This window comes from Pleurodeles waltl, chromosome 9 (genome assembly GCF_031143425.1).
Source record: "Pleurodeles waltl isolate 20211129_DDA chromosome 9, aPleWal1.hap1.20221129, whole genome shotgun sequence".
NCBI classification, from domain to species: Eukaryota; Metazoa; Chordata; class Amphibia; order Caudata; family Salamandridae; genus Pleurodeles; species Pleurodeles waltl.
Window position 1 is genome coordinate 339,795,655 of NC_090448.1, and position 26,419 is coordinate 339,822,073.

Genomic DNA, 26,419 nt, shown 5'->3' on the forward strand with positions numbered 1-26,419 from the left:
GGCCCAGGCCCAAGGTTAAAACATCTGGATCATATCCTGAATTTCCTGGACTCGTTGCAGCAGAGGGAACTCTTGAGACAGTATAGCATCCAGGATGGCTCAGATGAAAGGAAGCTTCTGTGATGGAGTCAGGTGTGACGTACTGATAGAGAAGCCTAGCAATGTCAACAAGTCAGCCGTTGTCTGTAAGTGGTTTACAACTGTTTGAGGACCAGTCATCAAGGCATGGGAAGGCTGGCATTCCCAACCCTCAAAGATGGGCGGTGACCACTACCACCATTTTCATGAACATCCAAAGGACACTAATGAGGACAAAGGGGCACTGAGAACTGAATATGCTCCTGGCTTACCTGAAACCGCGGGTAATGTCTGTGAGACTGCAGGATGAGGAAGTGGAAATTGGAATCCTGCAATTTCAATGCCATAATCCATTCACGTGGATCCAGGGCAGGTCGAACTTGGATCTACGATCTTGAATTTGTCCTTCTTGAGGAAGAAGTTCATAGAGCAGAGGTGTAGGACAGAATGAAGCCCTCCGTCCTTCGGCACCAGAATGTAGCTTGAGTAGCAGACAGTCCTGACCTCGGATGCCGGTATGCTCGCTATGGCTTCTTTCTCCAACGGAGCTTGAACTTTCCTTTGCAAAACTGCAAGTGGTCCTCCGGGCGCCACTGTGGTGTAGGAGGGATATTCACAGACAAGCAAATGGAAGGGTAGGGTGAAACCGTGTAGGATAATTTGACGCACCCATCTGTCACATGAGGTTAGAACTCATCCTGTCATCAAACATGTGACAGTGCGCCAGTGAGGACAAACCTAGGGAGGTGTTGCAGTGGAGAGGTGGCGGGGGTAACTGTGTAGTTTGCTCCCCTGGGGGCTTGGGCATTGTTGGTCCAATCTTCGACAGGCAAAGGAGGACTGTTATTGCTAAGGCAGGTCTGTCATGGCCTCTGATGTAAGCCTCTTCTGAAGCATCGAAAAGGCAGTTACTGATAGAGAAACTTCTGCACGGGTGCTGCTGGGCCAAGAGAATGCACGGGTGCTGCTGGGCCAAGAGAATGCACTGTAGCCTTGCATTCTTTGAAGGTCTCTAAAGCAGACTCTGCTTTTTCTTTAAAGAGATGGTACCATCAAACTGCATGTCCTTGAGTGATGCCTGGGACATGACTCGAAAAGCCTGTAGAATGTATCTGGGTGGGACACTGAAGCATCACACTGGTACCAACTGACCCTACTCAAGCAATTGGTAGTATCCAGGCCCAATTTTATAACATTCGACCATCCTGGACGGTCTCCAGTATGATCTCTTGGAAATGGTGCTAAGGTTTACACTGTGGGCAATATATTGCTTATTACGCCCCACAAGGCTGGAAGAGGGGAACTTTCGCTTTTCATTTTGCTTCTTTGTCTGGTGGGGTGCTGGGAAATGTATTTGGATTTAGTCTACTGGTAGAAGTTTGAACAAAGTGGCTCTCAGCTGTTGGGTGCTGTTTGAAGAACGACAGCTCCCCGGAGATGTTTGTGTCTTCTGGCTATTTTACCATTGACAGAAGGGCAAGATCCTGGCTCCGCACAGCTGTCCAAAAGGGTGTCTGAGGGCCTCACAGAAAGGAAGGAGTGGTTCTGAAGAGGTCTGCCCTGGCTTCAGTACCACAGTGAGTACATTTGTTTTAACCTTCATCGAGGGGAGCTGGTCAAGAACTTATAACTCCCTTCTGATTGCCATTGAAAATGAGGCAAGTTCCTATATAGAGGGGCCAGGTGGAGAGTTGAAGCCAGTTTCAGTTAGATAACAAGGCTACTGGTCTCCTGAAGGTCCAGAAAAAGGTTCTCGTCTTTGTATATTTACGAGGTATCACCAACTGCGTCATCTTCATGTGGCTCCAGACCTAAAAATCTAAGCGGCCAGGGAAGCGCTTCAAAATCAGAACAGGGTTGCTTAAGCGGTCAGGGTAGGCATAACTTCGATCAAGGTCACAGCAGATTAACTACTGCATCTGAAAGAACGATGGGCTCTTCCTCTAGGGCTGGTAGTGATGGCATGTGGGGCTCAGGTCTCAGCTCTGTATGAGGAATTGAAGTGGTTGTTAGCCTCAGAGTCAGGGCAGGCCCCAAAAGAGGCTCGAGGCACAGCCGATGTCTGGGACGGATCCACTAGTGTTAACTCGACTGGGGGCCTCCACAGGTACATGGGGCCCAAAAGCGTGCCAAGAGTTATCTGGAAGAATAGCAAATATCATCAACATAACCTCCTTGAAGGCTTGAATCTGTTTCAGTTTCGCAGATGGCCTGGGGAACTGGGCCTTCTAAGCTTTCCTGTGGTGGCTGGCAATGTAGAGGTGGCTTTGCGGTCTCGCATGCCATCCAGGCTCATCGGAACGCAATCGCTGTATGATTTTGAGTTATCAGACGAGCCCAGACATCACAAATAGACCCTCATGAAGGTCTGCCACTAACTGTTTGTGATAATACTTGCAAGGTATAAAACCTGTTATTTTAGAGGGAGACAGGTTTTTAAAGTGTTTTATCAAGTGACTGAAATCGAGGTAGTGAGGTCTGCATCCGCGTCAGGAGACACGGAAAGGAAGAAATAACATAGACGTGCAGAGGTGGATGTTCTATTATGGCGTCAGACGTCCCTTTCAGAGCAGGATGGACCCAAGGTACAGCCGCATGATGCAACTACCGGCATACAAGGACATTGCCGAGAAAAAGTCCTAGATCTATTCTGGCATCTGGTGGTATTTAAAAAGCGAGGAATCTGCAGTTAGAAGTATCCATCAGAAAATATCTCACTGTCCATATCGGTGGAGATTAGCACTACTGTCCATTAACCATATGTCAATGGATATTAGATCATAAAATCCTTTCCTACTGGAGCCCGTCATTAGAAACCAATACCCACTGACCATGAAATCTACCTGACTAGAAACCAGTACCCACTGTCCATCAAACAAAATCCACCTGGACACCAGCATACATGTAGCTGCCTTTCTCGATAACACAATTGTATGTGCCTAAACCAACTCTAGTATGTGACATCTTGCTGGGTTACAAAAGTCCTCTGCATGGGGAAAGACATGTACCCCTGCCCTGGGTGCCCAACTGCACTGTTGTTGGGATCCCTAATGCTGATTTGTTTGTCATAAGCGAACAAGGATCTTGCAGCTGCACCATGACATAGGCCTGTCTCATGAACTGTGGTCTTGTTTGACTGGGAGGGGTGCCCAAAGTGCTACCCTCATAGTGGTGGAAAGCTACCGCCTTCACTAAGAATTAAGCAGCACAAGCGCAGTGGCGACAGCTTACCGTGCAGTGATCACTAGTAATGAACAGGTCCAATTTACCTAGAGTCTCACTCACCTTTTTAAAATTCAGTTGCAGTGTACTTAATTCACCCATAGGTCTACATGAAGTAGAGTGCTGCGCAGCGCAGGAGTAGTGACTCTGCGCTAGGTGTATGTGTGCCTGGGAAGGGAACAGTAGAGGGATAGAGAAATAATGTGTTGAACATGTGGGATTACTGCATGGGCGGAGTGTGCGTATACCTACGAGGAATACATGCCATGAAAGATGTAGTGTTGTTAAGTGTGTGTGTGCAATGGAAGCAATGTGCTGGGTGTATGTGTGCAGTAGAGTGCATGAAGGGTACAGTGTTGTGCACCACGCACAGTGAGTGTGTGTGTGCTGGCAGTGCATGTTTGTAAATGGCACACCGGTATAATACAGAAAGGCTACAGTACTGAGTAGTGCACGCAGACTCAATGTGTGTGCTGAATGTATGTGTGGCTGTAGTGCCACAATGCATGGAGGTAACAGTCCTGGAGAGTAAACATGCTAGGAAACTACACCTAGTGAAAGTGTGCCTACAATAGTACATTTAATGAAGGACCCTGGTGTACATTTTGGGAATCCTGGGCCTGCCTGCAGAAGATATGAAGAGGAGAGTAATTTCCCCAGACAGATTTGTGTATTGCTGCTTTACTGTGAGTTGGGTGGGACACACTGGAGGAAATTACTTTTCCCTTTACACTTCAGAAGTTTGCTCTTTGATTCAGTGGTAGATCACAAGAAGGGGCATGGACACATCTCAGGAGAGGAGATGGGGCTGAAAAGGAAATCAAAGAGTAGGACTGGGAGCCTGGGATTAAGCTTTTGATGCACATATCACAGTGGCTGACATCCAGGTGTGAATTCGTGAGCATGAATTGTTTTGTGCATCAATCAGCTTTGGAGTCTTGCTTGCTGTGACAGACATTGTTTCAGGAGGAAAGAAGAAATGTACACTTTAGAAGAAGCAGAACCCCAACATAATACTTCAGATACTGAGGCCCTAAATCACAGTTGGCGCCTGGAAATGGACTATATAAAGGGAAGGTTAAAAGCCCCAAATTGTGCATTCATCAAGCAGCCAGACAGACTTTGTGAGGAGAAGCTCTCTAAGACTTTTACCAGTGACGAGGACTGTGAGCCAAGGCCTGTTAGTCTCCTTGCTGGGTGAGGAGACCTTATCCGGGGAAAACAAAGAACGCCTGCCCTAGAGCACCAAGACCAGTGTTCCCTCTGACGAAGAGGAGAGCATTGCAGGGAGCTAAGTCCAGTTCGGAGCCTTACGGTGAGGACTCCCTGTGCTAGGTGTGAGGATTCGGCTGTGCAGGATTGTTTTATACACACTATGAGGGGGGATCCGGGAAACCCCAACTGAGTTAAAATAAAAAATTAAATAAAAAAAAAAAAAACTAGATTATCAAATTTTGCTATCATCCCGAAGGACTCCTGTGGATCGCAGAAAAAAAAAAACACACACACAAAAAGAAATGGTTGTGTGACTTAAAATAAAATATCTGGGTGGGAGGGGGACAGTATAACCCTCACCCCAAGCATATTTTGGGTCCCGGCAACCCCATCTCCCAGGTATCTTAAGTAAGGGGAGGGGAGGGGAGTGGACGGACCGCCTCCTCAATGGCAGCCCCAGGGGCGACATGCCCTGGGGCACGATACAATAATTAAGGGGAGGGGAGAAGGCAGGTCCAGCCCAAGCCTCATTAGGCCCTAGGGGCCCCATCCATTGGGGCCTGTTCAATGGCTCTGTGTTGGAGACATAACCATTGGGGCAAAGCAGTTTCTCTGCCCACATCAATGTGGGCAGGTTAACATATGTTTGCAGCAGCACAGGCAGGGAAGGCATGTCTGCTCCCAGCCTGTGGGTGATTCAAACATGCTCCCGCTGAGTGGGCGCAGACTTCTGTTCCCCCGTTTTCCCAGTTCCTCTGCCTTCACTCCCTAAGGGAGTGAAACAGATATTACAATACTGTCTCCCACACTATGTGGGAAGCCATTTGGGGCCAGAGGCTCCCACCGCAGTCCCCCAACTTGTCATCTATGGGTACCCCAGGTGGGCACCCCCCTCTGACTCTGGGAGATAGGGTCCCTGGGGCATAAGTAGCCCTGAGGAGCACAGAGCCGCACACACACCTCACCTTAATCATGCAATTCAGCCGGAGGGATGGGGTCCTCGGTGCCAAATAAGGCTCAGGGAGGGGGCCCTGTGGCCCCTCCCCTATTTTATTGCATTTTGCCCTTTGAGGGGGTGTGGGGGGGGGGAATGGGTCCCAGGATCAGGGAGGGGGGACCTGCATGCCACCCTCCTTTATTAGGGGTTGGCCCCAGGGAATTAGGTAATCTGAGGCTGTATGTCCACCCCCCCCCACCATATTGTTAGTGGTTAGCCCCAAGGAATGGGGTCTCCCGGGGCCCATTTGAGCTTGGGGAGGGGACCACATACCCCCAACCTAAAATTATTGTTTTTGGCCCAGGGCCTGTTAAGGCCTCAGGAGGTGGGCCATATGCCCTCTACAATAATTTGTGTATTTAGTACATGGCCTAGGAGATACGTTGGCACTGAAATTTTCACCTAACTATAACATCCCATTAACTTTGTTTACTTCAGTGAAATATATATATATATATATATATATATATATATATCTCAAAACAATACCTTTTCAGGCTTAAAGTGCACATTAAATTAGGCGAAAAAGAACTAGTGAACTCTGGGTAGCTCCCAAGTTTAGGTGGAGAGCAGCTCCTGTATAGAGCACCCTACAACACCAGCGGCAATCTAAAATAGCTCACCCCAAATACTTTGTTGTATAAATGGCAAAGGACTGTCCCTTTCTAGCTCGGCATGGATGCAACTGTGCTAATCCTTTGCTTCAAGACTTTGCTAGAAAAACAGACATTTGAGGTGAGCAATTTTAGCGTGACACTGTTGTAGTGGTGCTGTATACAGGAACTGATCTCCACTTAAGCTGGGAACTACCCAGAGTTTGCGGCTTCTTTTTTGTGTATATACTTTACCTACTGGTGACTGCCAGTAGGTAGTTATAGTTAAGACCATGTTTCCATGGAAAAAACGTGTTTTGACATGCCTATATCTTTGGCACCATTTGACGAATCTTCACAAAATGTTCACAAAAATGTGTGCCAGTGGTTCTTATTGCACACAGAAAGTTTCAGCGTGATCAATCAAGAAGAGGCTGAGAAACGTGAGGTGGGGGGGGGAGGAGTTAATTCCCATAGGAGTTTGAACACGACTAAAGCCCGACCCACTGGATGGTTTACACCAAATCTGGCAGAAAAGTAGCTTTTGGTATGCAGATTGTGCATTTTGTTGTTTGGGATAAATCTGTACATTAGTGGTGAGATATAAAAGGAAAGCCACGGGAACTGCCACCTCCCTGGTGCTTCAGTTATAATGAAGGGGCCAGGGTAGGGACACACTGACTCCTCAGCTCTGGAGCCCCGGTCCCAGAGGGACCCCCACGCCAAGGTAAAAAACACTTCTTTTTATAAAGTTTATCGCAGGTTTGCAGCAAAAGCATGAAAAAAATTAATACAATTTAAAAAAAGGTGCCGGCTCCAGTGTCTGTTTTAGAAAAAGCCCCTAGGTGGGGAAGGTCCAGGAGGCATGTTGAAATAAAGGAGAGGTGTGTACTTTTTGTTCCCCGGGGACTGCTGGGGCTTAAATCATAATGATTGCCAGGGGGAGGGGGAAAAGGGCTGAACTGCCACCCAACCCGGGCTTCAATTATAATGGGGGGGGGAGAGAGCACCCCATGAGCCCCCCCTCATGAAGCCAATGACTGCTCTGGGGAGCGCCAGCCCTCAGGGTCAGCTCCTGCAATGTCCCAGGCTGCACATCCATGGGACATAGCTGTTACTCTCACTTGGTGGGAGCTTTGATAGCTCCCACCAAATCAAAGCACACACACCGCCTTCTGCAAGAGAAAACTGAGTTTTCATCTGTTTCCCTGCACCCAAATGTGTGTGCAGGGAAACAAATGAAAACATTGTTCTAGCAAGCAGGGAGCTGCTACTGAAAGCAGCTCTCTGGTTGTGGGAGCAATGCTAGCGGGGAACCGACTAGGAGTGCGGGGGTCTTTAGGGCCCCCCACCCTTTGACCCTGTCACTCTTTCTCTCTCTTTTCCATCCCATTATGGGATGGAAGAGAGAGAGATTGTTATTGCAATAGTCACTACATGCAATAACTTCAAAGTGTCAGACTAGCAAGATGTTTGGCGCAAATGTTATACTTATATTTTGATGGACAGCAGGCCAGGGTCACTTCTAGGCTTATGGTAAAGCTCTTAAACTGTCAATAGGTTTAAGATTCAAATCCTAGTATCTCCTCACTGTTTGTCTGTTTATTTTCTAGTGTTCAGACTACTAAACATGTCTAGTGATGGAACATTGAAGTATTTTTCCACTCCAAATCTGTGGGTTGAATGTCACAGCTAAGTCTGGACACTGCACAGTAAGGAGTCACCTCTGGCCTAGTGGTTAAGGACTCAGACATGTATGCTGAAGGTTAAGAGTTCCAGTCTAGGTGAGTCTATGGTAATTTCATGCTTTAGTTTCTTTTAAACTATAGATATTTAAGTTACATACTGAAATGTGATCTCACTCTCTTTAACTGACAAAAACATTTTTATTTTTAATTTGTCTAGAAATATCTCATTCAAAGTATATCATTCATCAAAGCCCAAAAAAAACCTCTCTCAATTTCTACCTGTTAAAGTTTTCTCTAAATCGCTCTCTCTCAATCTTTCACTTTCTCTCTCAGGGTTAGGTGGTTGGGGGGGCTGGCGGCAAGGACTGGCCCAGCAACCAACTGCTGTTGCACATGGCCAAAGGCCATGAGTGGCGGTGGTTAGATTAACGTATAGTAATTAAAATTAACGTATAAAAAACCCATACAAATTCACTGAAAAATCCAAAGATTACAGGTACGTTATAATTAGAAAATACAATTAAAAAAAACATAAAAATTCACTTACAAAACAAAGGTTACAGGGATGTTATAGTTAGGTTTACATTTTAAACGTACAAAACCATAGAAATTAACCTGTTATAGTTAGTTATCTCAAGTAACTTTAACTTGTGCCCTAAGGTAACTATAACTCGCGCCATCGAACACACACACACATATATATATAATATATATAAGCAACCTGTCAACATCCACGAGTGGCTAAGTGATCAGGTGGCAAATAGGTACAAAAATGAGGTGGGCAAGCAAAGATGAAGAATATTGCAAGGAACCAGAGGTGGGTGTAACTCAAGTAATTTGCTGTAGCGTAATTGTGTGAAATTACAATAGCTTTATGCAAGATTACGAAGAATTACACAAGAATAACTCAGCATTTAGTGGTACTTCCCAACTGCAAAAACACACTCATGCCCAAAATGGACCCAAGGAGGCTTTTTGTGCTAAGAAAATATTGCTAGTTACAACAGAGCATAAAAAGCAGCAGCTGCTCTAAGTTTATTGTTCCTGCTGTAGTATTTGTGCCAAGTTACTTTTAATAAAATGAACTGTAATTTACAGTAATATGGCATCCACAGATTTACACAAAATTACAGAAATTACTCCTGCGTAATCAAAATTTCGCCCGACGTACAAGGAACAAAAATAATAAACTACAGGTTGGTAAGCAAGTCAACAGTCAACACTGCATGGTGCTATATCCTCTGCAATCAAAGCAATATCTCGCATCTTGCAGGCAAAGTTGTGCGCTCTGAAACATCATGTAAAACACACATAGGCAGCAGAATCAACAACCACATTACACACTGTAGAGACAGACACCATTATACATGCCCGGTGAAAGTCAAATATGTACATACCAGTGCACACAGATTTACTAATAAGACACACGTACACACTGTCCAATGCAGACCTACAAACTCAGGCACACAGCACAATACCAAATCATACGCTCACAGGGAAAGAGACGTTTGAAGCACAAAAATAAACATTTCAAATCACAGACGCAAATAAGATAGTTGAGCTAGAGCTCGAAGAGTGTGTAACATAAGAGGTTCAGCTTTGAACCTAACAGGATTCGCTCGTTGATCAATCCTTCGGACACATCTAGTACCAATCAGCTCAGTAACTGTGAGACTTGCTATGCATAGAATTCTGAAATAGCTAATATGCAGTTAGCAGCACTATGTAAAAAAATTCCTTTATTGATACCTGCAGTGAAGACTTTGCCTGCTCCGGACAGAACTACTGCATGGCAGTCTGAATCTTGGGCGATCTTATTGAAACATTCCACCATCTCCCTAGGGTTTGGAAGGAGAAAGGAAGATGACGAATAAGAGTCCAAGTTAGTGACAGTTCATAACAACAACAGAAATCAGCACTAGCAAAGCCAACAGGTCTGTGGTTTATGTGTAGATGCATGCAGCCTAAGCACATTCAAGTCCACAAGGGAGGGATATAGCAGTGCAGGTCAAAGCAAGCACTCCGTTGAAGGATCAAGGGTACACCCAAACTGCCATTACTGTTAAATAACAGATAAATAGTTTACTAAGCTGAGCCAAGAATTGATCAACAAGTCTCAATCCAATGGCTGAAGGAAGTTTGTTGAAGAAAGCCAATGTTTGAAAGACGCAGAATTAAAATCTACGCTACAAATATTGGTAGCTATACGTCATTTTAACAAATGCACTGTCCAATCCCAGACCTGAATAAAACAGTGTGTCAGATCACATATCGAGAGCTGGAAAAGCAGTGTATATTATAAAAATACTTGCTGAGTTTGACAATTTCTAAGGAGTAACAGAGTCTAAGATGGAAGGACTTGACAAAAAAAAATGTATATATATGTATATACACACATACATACATGCATATATATATATACACATACACACAAACATCTAAGTAGAATATTATGGACACAAACTAAAATTGGATTTATGATGGAGACAGCAGAAAGTGTGATTTTCTTGCAACAGTACTGTTAACATATGTTATACCTAGCATGACAGCAGCATCACAATTGGTCTGAGCGGATTGTTCTGCCACTCAGACAGTGCACTGAGGTCTGTGCAGTTTCTCCAACCCGGCTGTGTAACACAGCCAGGTTGGAGAAACCCAAGTTTCTCGAAGTCTACCGTACAGCGCAGATGTCTGGTTTGCTAGTAACTTCTTGTGGGCATTCCGAGCTGCTTCCCTGGGAATGCATTCCACCCATTGCTGACCATTGGCTTTGTGGTTTGTAATTCACATTAGCTTGCTTTCTATTGGCTGGATTTATTTGTTTCAGGCTGTCCAGCATGAGTTTGTTTGGCCAGTGAAGCATTGCTTGTTTACTGTATCCTTCCGAGTGCTCACTTTCTGTACACAGACCTTTAAGTTTTATTCTTATCTTATCACATTTACTGTATATTCAGAAACAGGGGTCAAATATCAGGCTCTGTTTTCCAAGGTGTTTACTTCTTGCGTTTACTTTTTTTTCCCACTGACTTCAAAGTGGGAGGAATTTATCTGACAATCCTGCAGTGAAGCGAAAGGCTTTATTCTGGCATCCCACAGAAATGGACTCTGCAGATATTTCAGAATATATCAGAACTAGTAAAGTACAAATACATTTTATATTTTTTTTTATTCTGAAGTGTGGTGGAAACAAATATTTGAATCGGATCAAAGCATCAATACACTAGGTGATGACATTTCCACACATTCTCGTTTGTGAGCAGTAAAACTAAAATGTAATGGTCATTTCAATTGAATGTGTGTTGGCTGTAATGGCAGTGTGCTAGCACACCATGCATTCTCCCCACTATGTCATTTCACAACACTACTTCATTCTATGCCCCTCCACTCTATGCTACTTCATTCTATGACACTCCAAACTATGGCAAGCCACTCCACAACACTCCATGTCACTCCACTCTACGCCCCTCCACCCCAAATTACCCCACTTCACTCCGCTACATTCTACCCTACTCCAGTTAATCTAACCAACTCCAATCTACCATACTTAGGTGGTCATTCCAAACGTGGCGGTCGGCGGTCGGCGGTGAAGCGGCGGTATGACCGCCAACAGCCTGGTGGTCTTTTTTCATGTATTCTGACCATGGCGGTTACCGCCATGGCCAGCCGCCGCTTCACCGCTCCGACTGCCACGGCGGTAACGGCCGCCGGGCTGGAGACCTGGGGTCGTCACATACCGCCGGCGGTATTCCAACCCGCCTGACCCCGGCTTACCGCCATGGATTTCATGCGGTTTGGGACCGCCATGAAATCCATGGCGGTAAGCACTATCAGTGCCAGGGAATCTCTTCCCTGGCACTGATAGGGGTCTCCCCCACCCCAACTCCCTCCCCTACCCCCCACCACCCCTGCCACCCCCAAAAGGTTGCAGGACCCCCCTCCCCCACCCCGATCCCCAACATATACACACACATACACGCACGCATACATGCACATACACCCCCCCGCATTCATGCACGCACACATGCACATACACACACCCCCCCGCATTCATGCACGCACACATACACACACAACCCCGCATTCATGCACGCACTCATGCACATACACACACTGCACATACACACACCCCAGCATTCATGCACGCACACCCCCATGCACGCACACAACTCACAACACCCCCCACCCCCCTTCCCTAGCGGACGATCACCTTACCTGTTCCGGTGATCCTCCGGGATGGGACGGGACCCATGGGGGAAGCTCTGCCGACACCGCCACACCAACAGAACACCGCCACAGCGAATCACAGGTCGTGATTCGCTGGGCGGTGTTCTGTTGGCGTGGTGGTGGAGGTGGAGCTACCTCCCCTTCCCCGCCTGCCGCCAGTATGGCTGTTGGCGGCCCTTCGTCCGGAAACGGGCGGAGCGCTGCCAGCAGTCAGAATGGCTCGTGCGGAACACCACCAGCACTGGCGGTCTTCCGTACGGCGGTCCCTCGGCGGTCGATTGAAAAGACCGCCGAGGTTGGAATGACCACCTTAATCTAATTCAAACTACCCAATCCTCTCCAATCTCATCCACTCCAGTCTACCGCAACCCAGTCTAATCTACCCAACTCTACTCTACTCCAATCTACCCCCAATGTACCCTACTCTACCCAACTCCATTAATTTTTAGCCATGCTCAGCAGCAGCCACAAAAGCATACAACATGCCTAAAATACATTGCCAAAGCAAATTGCTCTCACATAGTTGAGAACTATTGGATTTGCCAATGCTTGCTGATACTGGACGCCAGTACATGGTCAAGTAGATACTGCAATGGGGACAGGAAACGCCAACAGTGTAGCAGTGTCCATATACAGGGACAAGGAAAACAATCACAGGAAAGTCACTAAGATTAAGAGGAAACACACCAAGACAAAGATTACGTTGCAACAGAGACTCCTGCATTGAAACCAGGATTACCTCAACGTTAGAAAAGAAAAATGCTAATATACACTGCCTGTACATAACAAGGGGGAACCCTATAACTCTACCCTGCCCAGGGTAAATATAGCTCAATCAAGAAAATTATTATTATTATTTTTTTTTTATTGAAATATACACTGCAACATGCTAATACCAGGAAAGAACGAACACTAAAACGTGAAACATCTTGTAGACAATACAGAAGCACAATAGGATAGGACGCACACACATTGTAACTGGGAACACTAAAAATTTAACATGCAAGACACACTGAAGCACATTTACACTAGGACAGAAAGACACACACACACTGGGCCAAGACACACTAACACTGGGCCAGGTAATGCTTACTGTGGCACGCGCAGCCCACTAACACATGGGGATAGAGAACACAATGAAACAGGTGAAGGAAAAGCCTTTCAAACCTGGATCAAGGAACACAATAACACTAACAGGAAACCACCAACTGCGGGATTGGGAAATAAAATACTGGTAAAGGAAACCACGCTCAACTACAACAGAGAATACACTGGCACTTGTGTAGGGGACAGACTTGCAATGTAAAAGGAAAATAAATGGTGCATAGAAGACATGTAAGCCCAGATAATAAATACACAGACCTAGCACAGAGAACCCAGCGACTAAAAAGAGTCAAAACAAACACTTGGAAAGGGAGCACACAGACCTTTGGACAGAGATTGCTCTCACATGGAGACAATCTATCGAAATAACACATGGACACATTCACATGGATGAGGAGGCACCTGTACAGGCATGGTGACAGAGGATACTGATAAGACAGGGAGACACAATTACTAAAATAGTGAAACAGACACGTATACAACGCAGGAAGTCACTTATATTTGCACATGAACTAAGACACTAACACAACTGGAAGACAGAAACAATCTACAGGACAGAGACAATTGCATGATCTTATACAAGGGGACAGAGCTCATCCACTGGGATAGAAATCACTAAGACTTTGAATGGAAGCACATACTGTTCACTAGGACAGAAAGCTCAAACTCAGAGCCCACGTACACACTGTCACTTGGATCAGGGGAACACACCGACACTAGGATTAGGAAATGCTCACTTCTTAGACAGGAAAATATACATACAGGGACCTCTCAAACAGTGAATGCAGCATATAAATGGCAGGGCGATACACAATGGGACAGGCAAGGCATTTAAAGTTACTTTAAAACACACACACTGCGCTTCTTCCAGTGAGATTAATCACTACCTGTCGGTTGGCTACACAATGAGACATCTGTGTGATACATAACAAAAAAATACTTGTCTGTAATTGTGGTTCTCCAGCGTTGGTATCTTCCATAGATACAGTTACTTGAATCATTCCCCGCAGTCCAAGTGAGAGCCCCTCTGTAACTTTAATGTAGCAGTACAAGGGACTTACAGCTTGGAAAGGCCCAGAAAACGTCATCTTTGGTAGCACATCCACCTCACTCTAAAGGAACCAAACTTAACCTAATGAGATGAGATTGCTCTCTGCCTCACTTCTACCAGAGGTATTCACACCTCAACTTTTTCACACAACAGTGTAACTATAAGTATTTATTTAGTGCATGGGGTGAGCCTCTATTTGGGAAGATGGTGGAATGTGAATCAGCGAAAGATACCAATGCTAAAAAACTACAGTTACAGGAAAGAAAGCCATTTTTTCTCCAGCATTAGATATTTCTTAGATTCGCATGCTGGAATCAGCATAGTGGGCAGTATTAACAATCCAGGTCATTACATACATTACAAGAGGATGGTGGAACATTTAACAGGCTCACTTTATTTGAACAGATGACACAGAACTGCGTGCTCTCTGTCTGCAACTGCTTCAAAACAATAGTATCATTTGAAGATGTGTCTGTTCATTCGAGTTGCAGTGCAGCAAATGTTTACTAGTGGCACTCCTGCTTAAAGTGCTAATGAAGTTGCCATACTCCTTGTAGAATGGGCTTTAATGGTGTCTGTAAGAGGTCATCCTGCTTTCAAGTGACAAAAATCTACTGTTGCAGCTAGCCATCGTCATATTCCCTCTTTCATCACTGGGCATCCTTTACGTGGTTGATAGAAGAATACTAGAAATTGACTGGATTTTCTTATTTGTTTGGTTCTATCATTTAGAATTTTAGATATCTCTTTACATTTAGCGAAAGTAGAGCTCTTTCTGTTGCATTTGTTTGATTTTGGAAAAACAAAGTCTCAGGACCTCAGGCGTAGGGGCTTGTCTTTTGTTCTGAACAAAGCAGTTATTGGCGGAGGTTGTATACATTCCAGGGTATGGTCATAATGAATCCCATCCAACACTAATTTATCTGTAGTGACTGTCCTCAAATTGCAGTAGACAGATTCCACTGGGGTTCTGTCTATTTATAGATGGGGCCTGGAAATTAAATGTGAAGAGGGCTCCCTGGCCCTTTCATTTGCCCCAGCATTTTTCCGACTGTCTTGCATGGGACTGTGGCTGTCCTGGTGTGTGAAGATGCTGCGGTTCATGACCGGATACATATTCCTGGTGATACGACTGAAGTTTATATGTGGATACCTGTAGATTTAGTTTAGACCTCGGTACGGCTGGGTTCTATCTTGAAAGAGATACGATGTTCTTTGCTGTATAGTCCCCAAAGAATGTGGCGGTTTCAGGGTCTGCCTTCATACCGTGCTGAGCGCAGTCCACATGTATTCCAAACAACCCATCTCCAGCAAATGAAATGCCCATTGTTTTATTCTCGAATTCCAGTCTGAGCAAGGTAGCTTTCTCATCCTTGTCTGCGAAAGAATGCAGCTCCTGCAAGTTGCCTATTGCCACTGTTTGCCAAGTCCATTGTCAAATCATTTAGAGCACAAAATGCCTTCCCTCCGTCATGGAGAATAGACTTCACCTCTTGTTTTTTGTGCTCTGGTAGTAAGTCTAGACATATGGCTATATCGGACCACGTGTGTCTGTTATATTGGCCTATAACTGCTATGGCATTATAAGCCCTGATAGACACAGCTAACATAAAAGAGAATCTCTTCCCCGTCATGTCCATCCAGCAGCCTCTCAATCCAGGGGTGCTGTGCATAGTGCCATAGCGGTTCTGGAACGCTGCTGCCCCACATACAGGAGGAACAAGTCTGCTTTGGGTTGATGCAGGCATCAAGATGGTGGATTTTCAGGAATCTTGTATTTTTTTTACATGTATTTATTTATTTAAATCAATCCTCCATAACACTGTTGCCACTGTAGTTGGCGTCTGCATCAATTTTATTCCTGCGTGGCGATGACTATCTATGAGCAGCCATATTCCTTCTCTGTAGTGAAATAGTATGTGTGTGGAGTGTTGCGGTTGGCTACCTGTCACGTAAAATAGAGGGATGATTAGGTTAAATATTCAAAGTATGGGAGACGTGTTTCTTGATAGCACCTTTAAAGCCATTAGATCCGATCCCTAATGAAAACTCTGCCTTATGGCATTAGAAATATTCTTGTATTATAGAATACAGGCAGCAGTCCGAAATTATCTAATAAACTTTGCAACTGAACCTGATTCTTTTGATATGCTCACACACTAAGGGTCTGATTTAGATATTGGTGGAGGGGTGACTCCGTCACAACGGTGACTGATATCCCGTCCACCAAAATCTAAATCCCAATATATCTTATGGGATTTAGATTTCGGCGGTTGGGATATCCGTCAGTGACGGAGTAACTTGTTTGTCAATATTTATATCAGGCCTTAAGTAAAGAAGGAAAACCCCTACTAAGTCCCCAGATGTTGCTAAAGCTAGTCAGAGGCTGGAGCAGGATACTGGATGCAGTATTTCTGATGAGCACTGGATCTTTTGCTGTTCAGCTGTCAAGAATGTATACATGAACAGCAGACAAATGACTTATTCAGTCTAAATGTATTAAAAAATATATATTATTCCCCGACTGTGCTGTATAAGTACTGCCTCAGAAAAGACTGAAGATGCTGAAGGTGCCTTGCAGAGGAGGCAGACTTCATGGACTTGGCTTGGTGGTGCCTTGATATACGAACCTACGAAAATAAGTGATTTCTCGAGTTAGGTATTAGGTAAAATGATAAATTAGAGGGTTGGACCGAACTCCCTAATGACCATACTGGGAAACGTAAAAAAAAAACCTGTGCTGATCAGAAAAAATATATGTTAGCAAAAATGAAGAAAAAATATATGTTAGCAAAAATGCATTTGGCGATTAGCTGCGGAAGGGTCCCCTCCCGGGTGTGGACGAATGGGTTCTGGCCCTCTTATACTGCAATACTATGACAGATCAATTTAAGTTACTCATGCCAGTCAAAGAGAGACCTAGTTCCCTGCAAGCATATTTTGTCTACAACTTGCGCACCAACGCTAATGAAGTGGTTGGTAGTAAAGATGCAAAATAATTGACGATATACAATGCAATGAACAGTAAGTACCCTGGAAGCCAAAATCAGAATTCAGACGCATCTTTATCAAGCTCACATTAGAAAAGAGTGAACAAAATGTTTAAATAAGATATTTTTTTATATCCGAAGCATTTTTACTGCACTACTGGTTCCATTAAATGCAAACGGTACATAAAGTTTAAAATCGAAAAGTACTTCTTTTTTTATATGACGGAGGGCACTTTGAGTCCGAGTGGTTCATACGATGAACCTTTCTACTAGTTAGTTAAGTCCATCCCTGCCATTGCTGAATATCTTTAATTCTACCTGCATGGACCACTTAACTTTCGAGTCATTTGTTGGTTCTCTGTGCAGGCTAGTGAAATGAAGCGAACATGCCAAACCCTTTCATTTTGTGAGCTTAGACTTTAGGAATTTTAAGCAGGCCAGTGCATTTTTAGGGTCGAGCCTGCGTTGCATGCGTTTCGCAGGGAGACTCTTTTGTATTTATAAAAGGGCTCGGAGCCCTGTCAAGTTCACATCAGTGTTTTTTATTGGTTTGTGGGCTTCCCTAATAAAATCCGCTTGCTTTCATTAGTCGAAGGCACGCATATGGCATGCCTTTTCCGGTGGCTAGCCCTTTTCCAGCGCAAGTACAGAAAACATGCAAGGCTCGCTGTTTTCCATCGGGCTCGTGGACTTTTTTTTCTCTAATTTACGAGCCCGATCTCGCTTGGCAGAAGTCGAGCGCTTTACGTACTTGATTTCACTTTTTCGGGTTACGTACATAAATGCACTTTTGCCCGATAGGTGAAAAGTCGGGTTAGGAGTTTACAACGCGATCATCTCTAACATGAGCAAACGCGAGACCCGATGCATTGTAAATGCTTGTTATCTTTGTCTTTCAAATATGCATCGTCAATAGGAAGTAAGAACTTTTTTCCTACTGTAGCGCAGCTGGATACTGTTCATCATATTCACAATTATTTTCTTGCAATGGGTGGTTGATGCCTTAGGCTGCAATAATGTACAAGAATTAACTTTTTCGATAAGCTTCAGGTCTTCTGTAAGGATACATTAGCAACCTGAATGTTCACCACTGGACACTGATCGCAAGTTTATGACTTTCGGTAAAATTTCCAGTGCTAATTTGTTTGAAAAATAAAAATAACAGTGAGCGCATAGCTCCAAGGTTTTTCTTGAGCGCACACAGCGGCACTCCGCGTTTGCTTGTGCCTCTTTCTTCCTCCACCCTACACTTCCTGATTCTCTATCTCTTTGCGGGTTGTTTTTAATCCCTCCTTTCACCCTGTCACAGTCTTCCCTCTTCCTCTCGTGCTTGCTCTGGGTTCAAATTAAGACATTCTTCTCCAAACATGAGCAGAGAGAGATATCTGTGCTTTACCAATTTCCTACTGTAATAATAGCGGACAGAAAAAAGAAAAGCTTGACCTAAAGTCAGGTATGTGCCGGTCCTGCCGCTGTTCGCACCAAGAGACCTCCAATAACATTCCTTTCACTATACGCGTATTCCGCAGTAGCAGATCACTCGTGCAATGAATGGCTCCACCTGCTGGCATGTGAAGCATTCCATGACCATCACCGGTTGTGCAGTAATTGAAAATAAGAAGTCATAAAGGTAGACAACAAATTAGGACTGGCAGGGCGCCGGTGCATTTTTCTGTCCTGTTTTGCTCCTTGAAGAGTTATGTTTGCTTCTGGCACACAAGTGCCTTGTGCAGCATACATAATTAACAAAAGAAAATAATCAAGAGAAGGTAGCAAAATAAAGTACTTAAAACACTGCAAAGAGCAGTGCGTTTTTGTTGTTGTTTTTTTACATTTCATTTGTGAAACCCTCACCGGCATAAGTTGGACATGCTACTGTGACGTCCTTCGCCACCCTGGACCATGTAAATGAGTACACCACAAACGCAGCTATATATAACAGAAGTCTTTATTCTTCAACGTACTTGCACTCTGCATTGTGTCAACTTTTATAACCACATCTTAACATGTCCCATCCAATTACACAAATTCCAGTCTTGAGTCCACCCAGGACCGAGAGGGCCCTAGCGCGCATATCAAATACGCTACATCTCGTCCTTTGTTAAATAAAAAGAATAAAACAACATTAGCATCATATTTCCTCAATGAGTTGCCGGGCACTCGCACGGGTCTGCCAGAATGGATGGTATGAGTTAGTTGAGATGCACCGTCATCATTCATCGATGACATACGCTTGGATGTGTGATCTGGACTTTCAGGGGAGGTCGCCTCGCTTGTGATCTCAGGAGGTGACAAACACAGAGGTAAGTGTTTAAAGTTGACACATTCCGTGTGATGGATTTTATGAGACGATGTGTTGTCAAGAAAGTCTGTTTCTGCTCCTGTTTGACCAGTACCAAGTCCTCTTTCTCAAAGATTGTTTCCTGAGCACATCAGCGCTGATCAGCATATGTTTTCATTTTGCACTTCTGAGAAGTGTTTGTGACACAAACCTTATCGGTATTCATCAATGGTTTTGATGTCTATTGTGGTAGTTAGGTTCCAATGGCTCCCCCAAATAGCAAGGTGGTAGGGCAGTTGTGGAGAGAGGAGTTGATCGATAGACAGGAAGTGCTAGGCACAGGGCTGGATTTAGATTGATTCCCTCCATCAACGCTCTTGAGAGGGACCATAAATCCTTCAATACCATTGGCTTGGGGCCCAGAGAGGTGTACTCTTTTGGTGCTTAACATTGAGTCAATGAAGAAGCTCCTTAAATTCCTTGCTATTGAAAGGCGGGCCACTGTCTGATTTGAGAATACCGGGGATGCCCCTTGCTGCAAAGATATCATCCAACCACTCAATGACTTTATCATGTGTTGTCGATGAGAAATCTTCCACCACAGAAAAATGCGAGCATTCATCAATGACTACCATGAGATGATGTCCATTTTCTAGATGCCCAAAGAAATCAACTGTAACTCTTTTCCCAGGCATTTGCAGGAAGGTCAGACATTGTTAATGGATGCTGTGTTGCCTTCGGGGGATAAACAGTTACAAATATGACATGCTTTATCTCTCTCTTTCTCAACTTGTTCATTTAGGCGAGGCAACCACACAGTCTCTTAGGGCTCTTTCGGTGGCTACAATCCCACGATATCCTTCATGGGCTAGCTCGATGACTTGCTAGCTCAGGCTATTAGATATGACAACTCTCCAGCCTCTCAATAGGATACCCTTTTGGGTGACGGGTAGCTCATCATGTACATTTGTGAATTTTTGTAATTCAATATCAGCATAAGGTGAACACTTGTTTTCCAAGATTGCATTGTAATGAGGTCATTGAGGATGGGCTTCTCTTTTTCGGCTTTGGTAGCGGAAATAATTTGTTAAATGGATAAAGCTGCTGGCGTGATGGGCCTCACAATGAAGTTGAGATACTCTTCAGCCGCTTTAGATGTCGAATTGTGGCGATTTAGCAGCACTCTTGAAAAGTAATATCCACGATTTTTGTCTTATCCCAGCTTGTGTACAATCACAGTCATACTCTTGCAGTTGCAACCCCCACCTCTCAATGCGAGGGGGCATCTTAGCTTTCGGGTTTCCAAAGATAGTGAGCAATCCTGGTTGTCTGTGATGATAGTGAAACGCTTTGCATATAAAAATAAGTAAAATGTTTGCAGGCCCACTCTACAGCTACCCTCCTTCTCCGGCTGAGAGAAGGCCCGTTCTGTTTCAGTCCAGACAGGCTTCTACTGGCGTAGGCCACAATGTGTTTCTGGGCATTCGGATACCCATTGTGTTGAGCCAGGATTTCCCCCAGCCCCCCCACTGGGCCCGCTTCTACTGTGATCTAAGTATGTAACTTGGGGATCAAAGTAGGCCATTTCATTTGCATGTTAATTCACATATCTTTTTTTTTTTAACTGTGATCGCATTCAGGAGGCCACTGAAATGGGACATTTTGCTTGGTTAAGTCTCTTAAAGCGGCACTCACTGTAACAAAGTCACAAATGTTACTAAAGCAATAACAAATCAAATTCATCCATCATTTCACCAGCTCGTTGTTGTGCTTGGTTGAAGATTCACCTCTTGTAGTCGACATCTGGCATCAGATTGAACTTGCCATCCAATGCTTCTTTTGTCTTTTGGTATGCTGCTGCATTAGCTTGTGAGACTTTCCTTAGCACATCTTTCACTCCATCTCTGGCAAGGTCTTTTTTAGACATTTAATGATTTTCTTATCATCTTTTTCTCTCCGCGAACCTATGAACGTTTCTATCCATGCAGTCCACGTGGCACTTCTGTTCAGGCTTTTCACTGTATCAAGCGAAGATGGTGCTTCAAGAATGTTTCTGTGGTATATTTTGTGCTTCCTTCTACTGCTATTGAGAGTGAGCTGTTCAGGTGGCGTTCATCACACAGGATGTTACCTGCAACTGCTGCATGCATCGGCCTCTCGCCTGAGCCAGGGTCGTCACGTCCGATTCAAGGTCCTGTGGTGCTTTACTGGCTTGTGCCGGTAAGTAAGTTTATGTTTTTGTTCCTGGTTGTCACTGCCTTCAGTGTTTGCTTCATATTAATGATGGCTCTTTGGAATGGCACAGCATCTTTTCTTTCAGCCTTACCAATAGGTTTTGGCAGGATTTTTGAATGCACTGCTCTGCAAGGCCTTCAACTTCTTCAATGGCTGTGTATGGCCTGGAGTAGGGCAGACTGCTTTGCATCGATCTGGGGTGCATGTGGCACGCACAAGCAATTTGCTGCACTTTTGCAAACTTTCAGGGAGAGCAGCTTTGTTTCTTCAGGGCACATATATACCCTACTTATTGCTAGTTGTAGCATCCTCCCCAGCCTGGAAGCATGTAAATGAATACACCACACAAGGAGCTCTGTATCAGACGTCATTATTCTTCACCATACTATTGTGCTCTACACTCATTGTGTCATAACTTTTATAACCACACCTTAGCACCTCTCATCCGATTAAGCAATTCCTATCTGGAGTCCACCCAGGACCACAAGAGCCCTAGCACTCATGATATTAAAGACACTATATCTATCAACTAAGCAAGAAAGTGATATTTGCGCTATTTTGACCTGATTAAACAGCTAGCTTTGTGATAGTTTTCCTCCAATGAAGGAAGACAAAATATCTCAGAATATAGGGAAATGTGACCTACCGGATAGGTACCATGCAAAGGCTACCTAGAAAAAAAAAAAAAAAAAAACTTTTTCAGAAATGTGTGCAGAAAGAACATGTTACTTACCTTTGGTAATGCTCGTTGTAGTAGGCACTGTCTGACCAAAGATCCCTCACCCTGTAAGTATCTCCAGGAGATCCAGAGATATTTCAGAGTATTGCTCCTGCGCGCTAGCAGGTGGCATGATGAGTCTCTGCACCAGCTTAGTTCTGTCCCAAAAGGCACATAGAAGTCGCATGTAAGTGCCAATCATGTGCGCTGGTAAACCATTTTTTCTTGACTGTCCGTGCCCGAGAAAGCTCTGCTCAATAACTGGTCATATGTTACTGGACTTTATGTATGTAAAAAAGAGACCATTCCACAGAAAAAGGAGATGCGATGTGGTGAGGAACATGCAGTTAGATAGAACGTCCACTAGAAAAAGCATTACTGATGGTAACAAACGTATTCTTCTGATAAATACTTCTAACAGCAGATTCCTTACTTGCAACTAGATACGAAAGCAGTACCTCTCACAGTGGTGGCGGGCCTCTGGAACAGCTAACTAAAAACTCCTGCAGGAGAGAATGGGTGAAATGCCCATCCTGACATACCCGACGGTCGAGGTAATAGTGCTTTGTATCCGTGTGCACTGATGCACATGTGGCAGTCTGACACATATACAGCACAAGCAGAGGCTACGTCTTAGCCAAGGCCTAGAAGATTTGCATACAGAGGATTATCCATACTGATAACCTCTGCTTATGCACAGTCTTGCCTTTCTTTGTCTCAGAGAACCCACAAAGAGCTGATCTTCTACCCAATGATCCTTGGTATGATTGATGTAAAAGATCAACACATTGTTGGGGTCTAAAAAGCTCAGTCTCTCTTCCTCTATTTAGGGGTGAAGTGAAGATAAGACTGTCAAAAGAGTAATGGATTGTATGACATGAAAGGCAGGCACAACCTTCGCTAGGAAAGCTGCTGTGGTCCATAACACCAGTCTGACAGGAAAACAAACTGCAACAAACTGTAGTTATTGCAATGAGAGACTGTTTTGAGGGTCAGGAGACACAAAGGATATTTGTGCACTGGCTCAAATGGAATACACATAAGGAATGTGAGAATGAAATAAAGTTTCCAGTGAAGCATTTAGGTGGAAATATATGTTCTAAACCATTAAAAAAACATCACAATATGTGACTTAATAATAGATAGTCTGGTAAATACAAAAAGGCCAAAAGGGCCGACAAATAACCTTTAACAGTCCACTGCAAGTCCTTGCACTTCTAATGACGACACAAAAGGGAAACAAATCTTACAGCTTTGCCTGTAATGAAACTTTATTGCAGGAACCATAGCCAGGTCACAAACTATCCCAGCACCCAGTGTGGACAGATTTTGTAGATAGGACGCATGGCCTCGATAATGACATCCACAAATTCAGGACAGAGGTTGAAAGCAATTAACTGCCACTGCTCAATCTCCACGCATGAATATGTAGTTTGTGAAGACCACAGTGTAAGACCCTGCTGCGCTGCTGCAACAGACTATCGTCCCAAAGCAGCATTGTAATTGAAGGACAGATGTTCATGCTCAGAGGTCCCACAGACCACACTCTCTTTGCCCAATTCAGACACTAGCATGACTTGGCCCTGGTCACTTGTGATCTTCTTCAGAACTCTGGGCAGGAGAGGCAGAAGCGGGAAGGCATACAGGAGATCCATGCTCCATCCGAGGAAGAATGTGTCTCAGAGGAAAAGCCTTCCTGGGAACTAAAGTGTTCAAAAGTGTTCACACTGTGCGTTCTCGGCAGAGAAGAGATCGAGCCAGGGTTCTCTCCATTGCTGGAAGACACTCGGTGCCTCCTCGGAGTGTAACTGCCATTTGTGATCCACTGGGCACCACCAGCAGTTTGTTTGCACTGTTGTTTAAAGATCTCAGCAGGTGATTCACAACCAGGGAAAACCCTTGACAGCTCAGCCAGTCTCAGAGGCCCAGAGCCTCCTGGCATAGGTCCCTGGACCTCACCCCATCCTGCTTGTTGCACTACCACATTGTGGTGGAGTTGTCTGTAGTTCAGACCCTATCCTGCCCTGCTTGTTGTAATACCACATGGCAATGATGTTGTCCGTGAGGACCAGAACCATCCTCCCTTTGATGGTCAGAGGGAAAACTTTTAAAGGCAAGGGAATGGTTTGCAACTGCAACAAGTTGATGTGGGGCCAGGCCTTCACTGGCAACCAGAGTTCTCTAATTTACACCTCTCCTACGTGACCTGCTCAACCCATTAGTGGTACATCTGTTACTACCGTGATCTCTGAGTGGGGTAGGGAGAGAGGGTCTGCCACCAGTTCAGCTGCAGTCAAGTAGCCACAGCTGCAGATCTTATGCAGTCTCTTCCAGATGACCTGATTAATGGAATCGGACAGGTTCTCCTGGTGCTGAGCCCACTGAGACTAGACATCCTGCTGCAGAGCCAGCTTGTGCCATCAGGTGTAGTCAACAAGCAGGATGCAGGTGGCCAAGAGTCCAAGAAGGCTTCACAGACACTCTTCACAGAGATCCTAGACCGAATCTGAAACATTGGGATCGTGCCCCGAATGTCCTGAACACGCTGACCTGGAGGGAAGGCTGGAAACTACACCATATCCAGAATGGCTCAGATGAATGGGAGCCTCCGCGAAGAAGTAGGGTGTACCTTTGGCACATTGATCAAGAACCCGAAAGATGTTAGGAGGTGCGCGATCACCTGCAGTGACTACCAACAATACCTCGCTGACCATGTCCCACAATGAATGTGAATATCATCCAAAGAAACAGCTAGCATTGACAGAGCGAAGAGCAAGACTAGCTGAGGAAGACATCCTTTTTCCAAATGCCGCCATATGTTTAGTCTCCCTATTGATGAAGCTGTAGAAAACAAGTTTGGGTTCACCCTACTTGTAGATGTCTTGAACACAAGGCTCTCAGATGTGGGTTGCTGAGTGATGAAGGCAGGGCAACCCACTTGCCTATTTACTGGTAGGTAAGAGCAGGGCTTGGCCCAAGTGCCCATTAACGTGTCCATGACAGCCTCATTCAAAGGCAAAGGTGGCTCTGACAAGGCTGCAGAACCTTGGTCAAGACATTAGTTATGACATCTATAAATGGTACCTACAAGCCTAAAACTTCAGCTGGAGCCAGAGGGACCTTGAAGTCCGCAAGAGTTCTCGGAGATGGTAGGACAGGGAATAATCACACTGTTTCTTGTGTTTCTCTTTGGACTTCGACTCACCTGAGGATTTCAAATGCGATGACCTTTTGTCGGAATGGCCTAGAGAGGGGAGTTCATGTCCTCAACCAGTAGCAGGATGCAGAGTTTGGCTTCACAGCTACAGATCGCCTTGGGGTTCATCTAGATAAACTCCTTGCTGGACTTGAACTAGTGTGATGATCCTAAACACCAAACATAACTCACGGGGATCCGTCACATTTGTTTCTGGCAGTCCCTACGAAGCAACATATTCACTTGCACACTAGAAAAGAATCTGAAGCAAACAAATCCATCAAAAATTAGGAAAAGTTTGTAAGCAAGCTCTGGATATGCCCATAAAAGGGTGATGTTTGAATGAGGCTCTTACGTCACTTCTCTAGGTGGGTGAAGCAGGCATTGACCTTCACAACAACACCTCCTGGTCCACAGCAACAAAACTGTGAAAAATCTCTAGGTCTACTTAAGGGTATTCACAAGGTGATTAATCAGAGTTTACCATCAGAATAGAGAATTGCGAAAACTAAGACATTTTAGAAAAATTATCTTATAAGATTCTTGAGTAGGTTCACACAGAGAATAAAAGAGTTGGGTTATGCTAATAATGAGATGATGAAGTAGCATTTTACTAAGCCACAAGACTCCAAGCCCTCTTCAACCTGTTGGCCAAAATACTGGCGTGCATTCCTAGCCATCAGCTTGAACCAAGTTCCAACATCCTATAAGAAGAGAGTGTCCAAGGATAAAGTGCGTAAGACTGGGAAGTCGAAAGGCATCGGTGGTAATGGTTGGTGATGTACCTGACTGAATTAAAAAGCATATAAACTTTCCTGGAGTGCAGC

At 44.7% G+C, this 26,419-nt stretch overlaps 1 protein-coding gene across 2 annotated transcripts in view; it reads right to left on the reverse strand.

Annotated features, from left to right (window-relative positions):
* Positions 1-26,419, reverse strand: part of ECH1 (enoyl-CoA hydratase 1) — a 186,399-nt gene that overhangs the window by 66,336 nt on the left and 93,644 nt on the right. For both annotated transcript variants that reach the window (XM_069206892.1, XM_069206891.1), the window contains exon 3: positions 9,543-9,631. In XM_069206892.1, the coding sequence (XP_069062993.1) occupies positions 9,543-9,631 (89 nt within the window). The remainder of the gene's footprint in view (positions 1-9,542; positions 9,632-26,419) is intronic.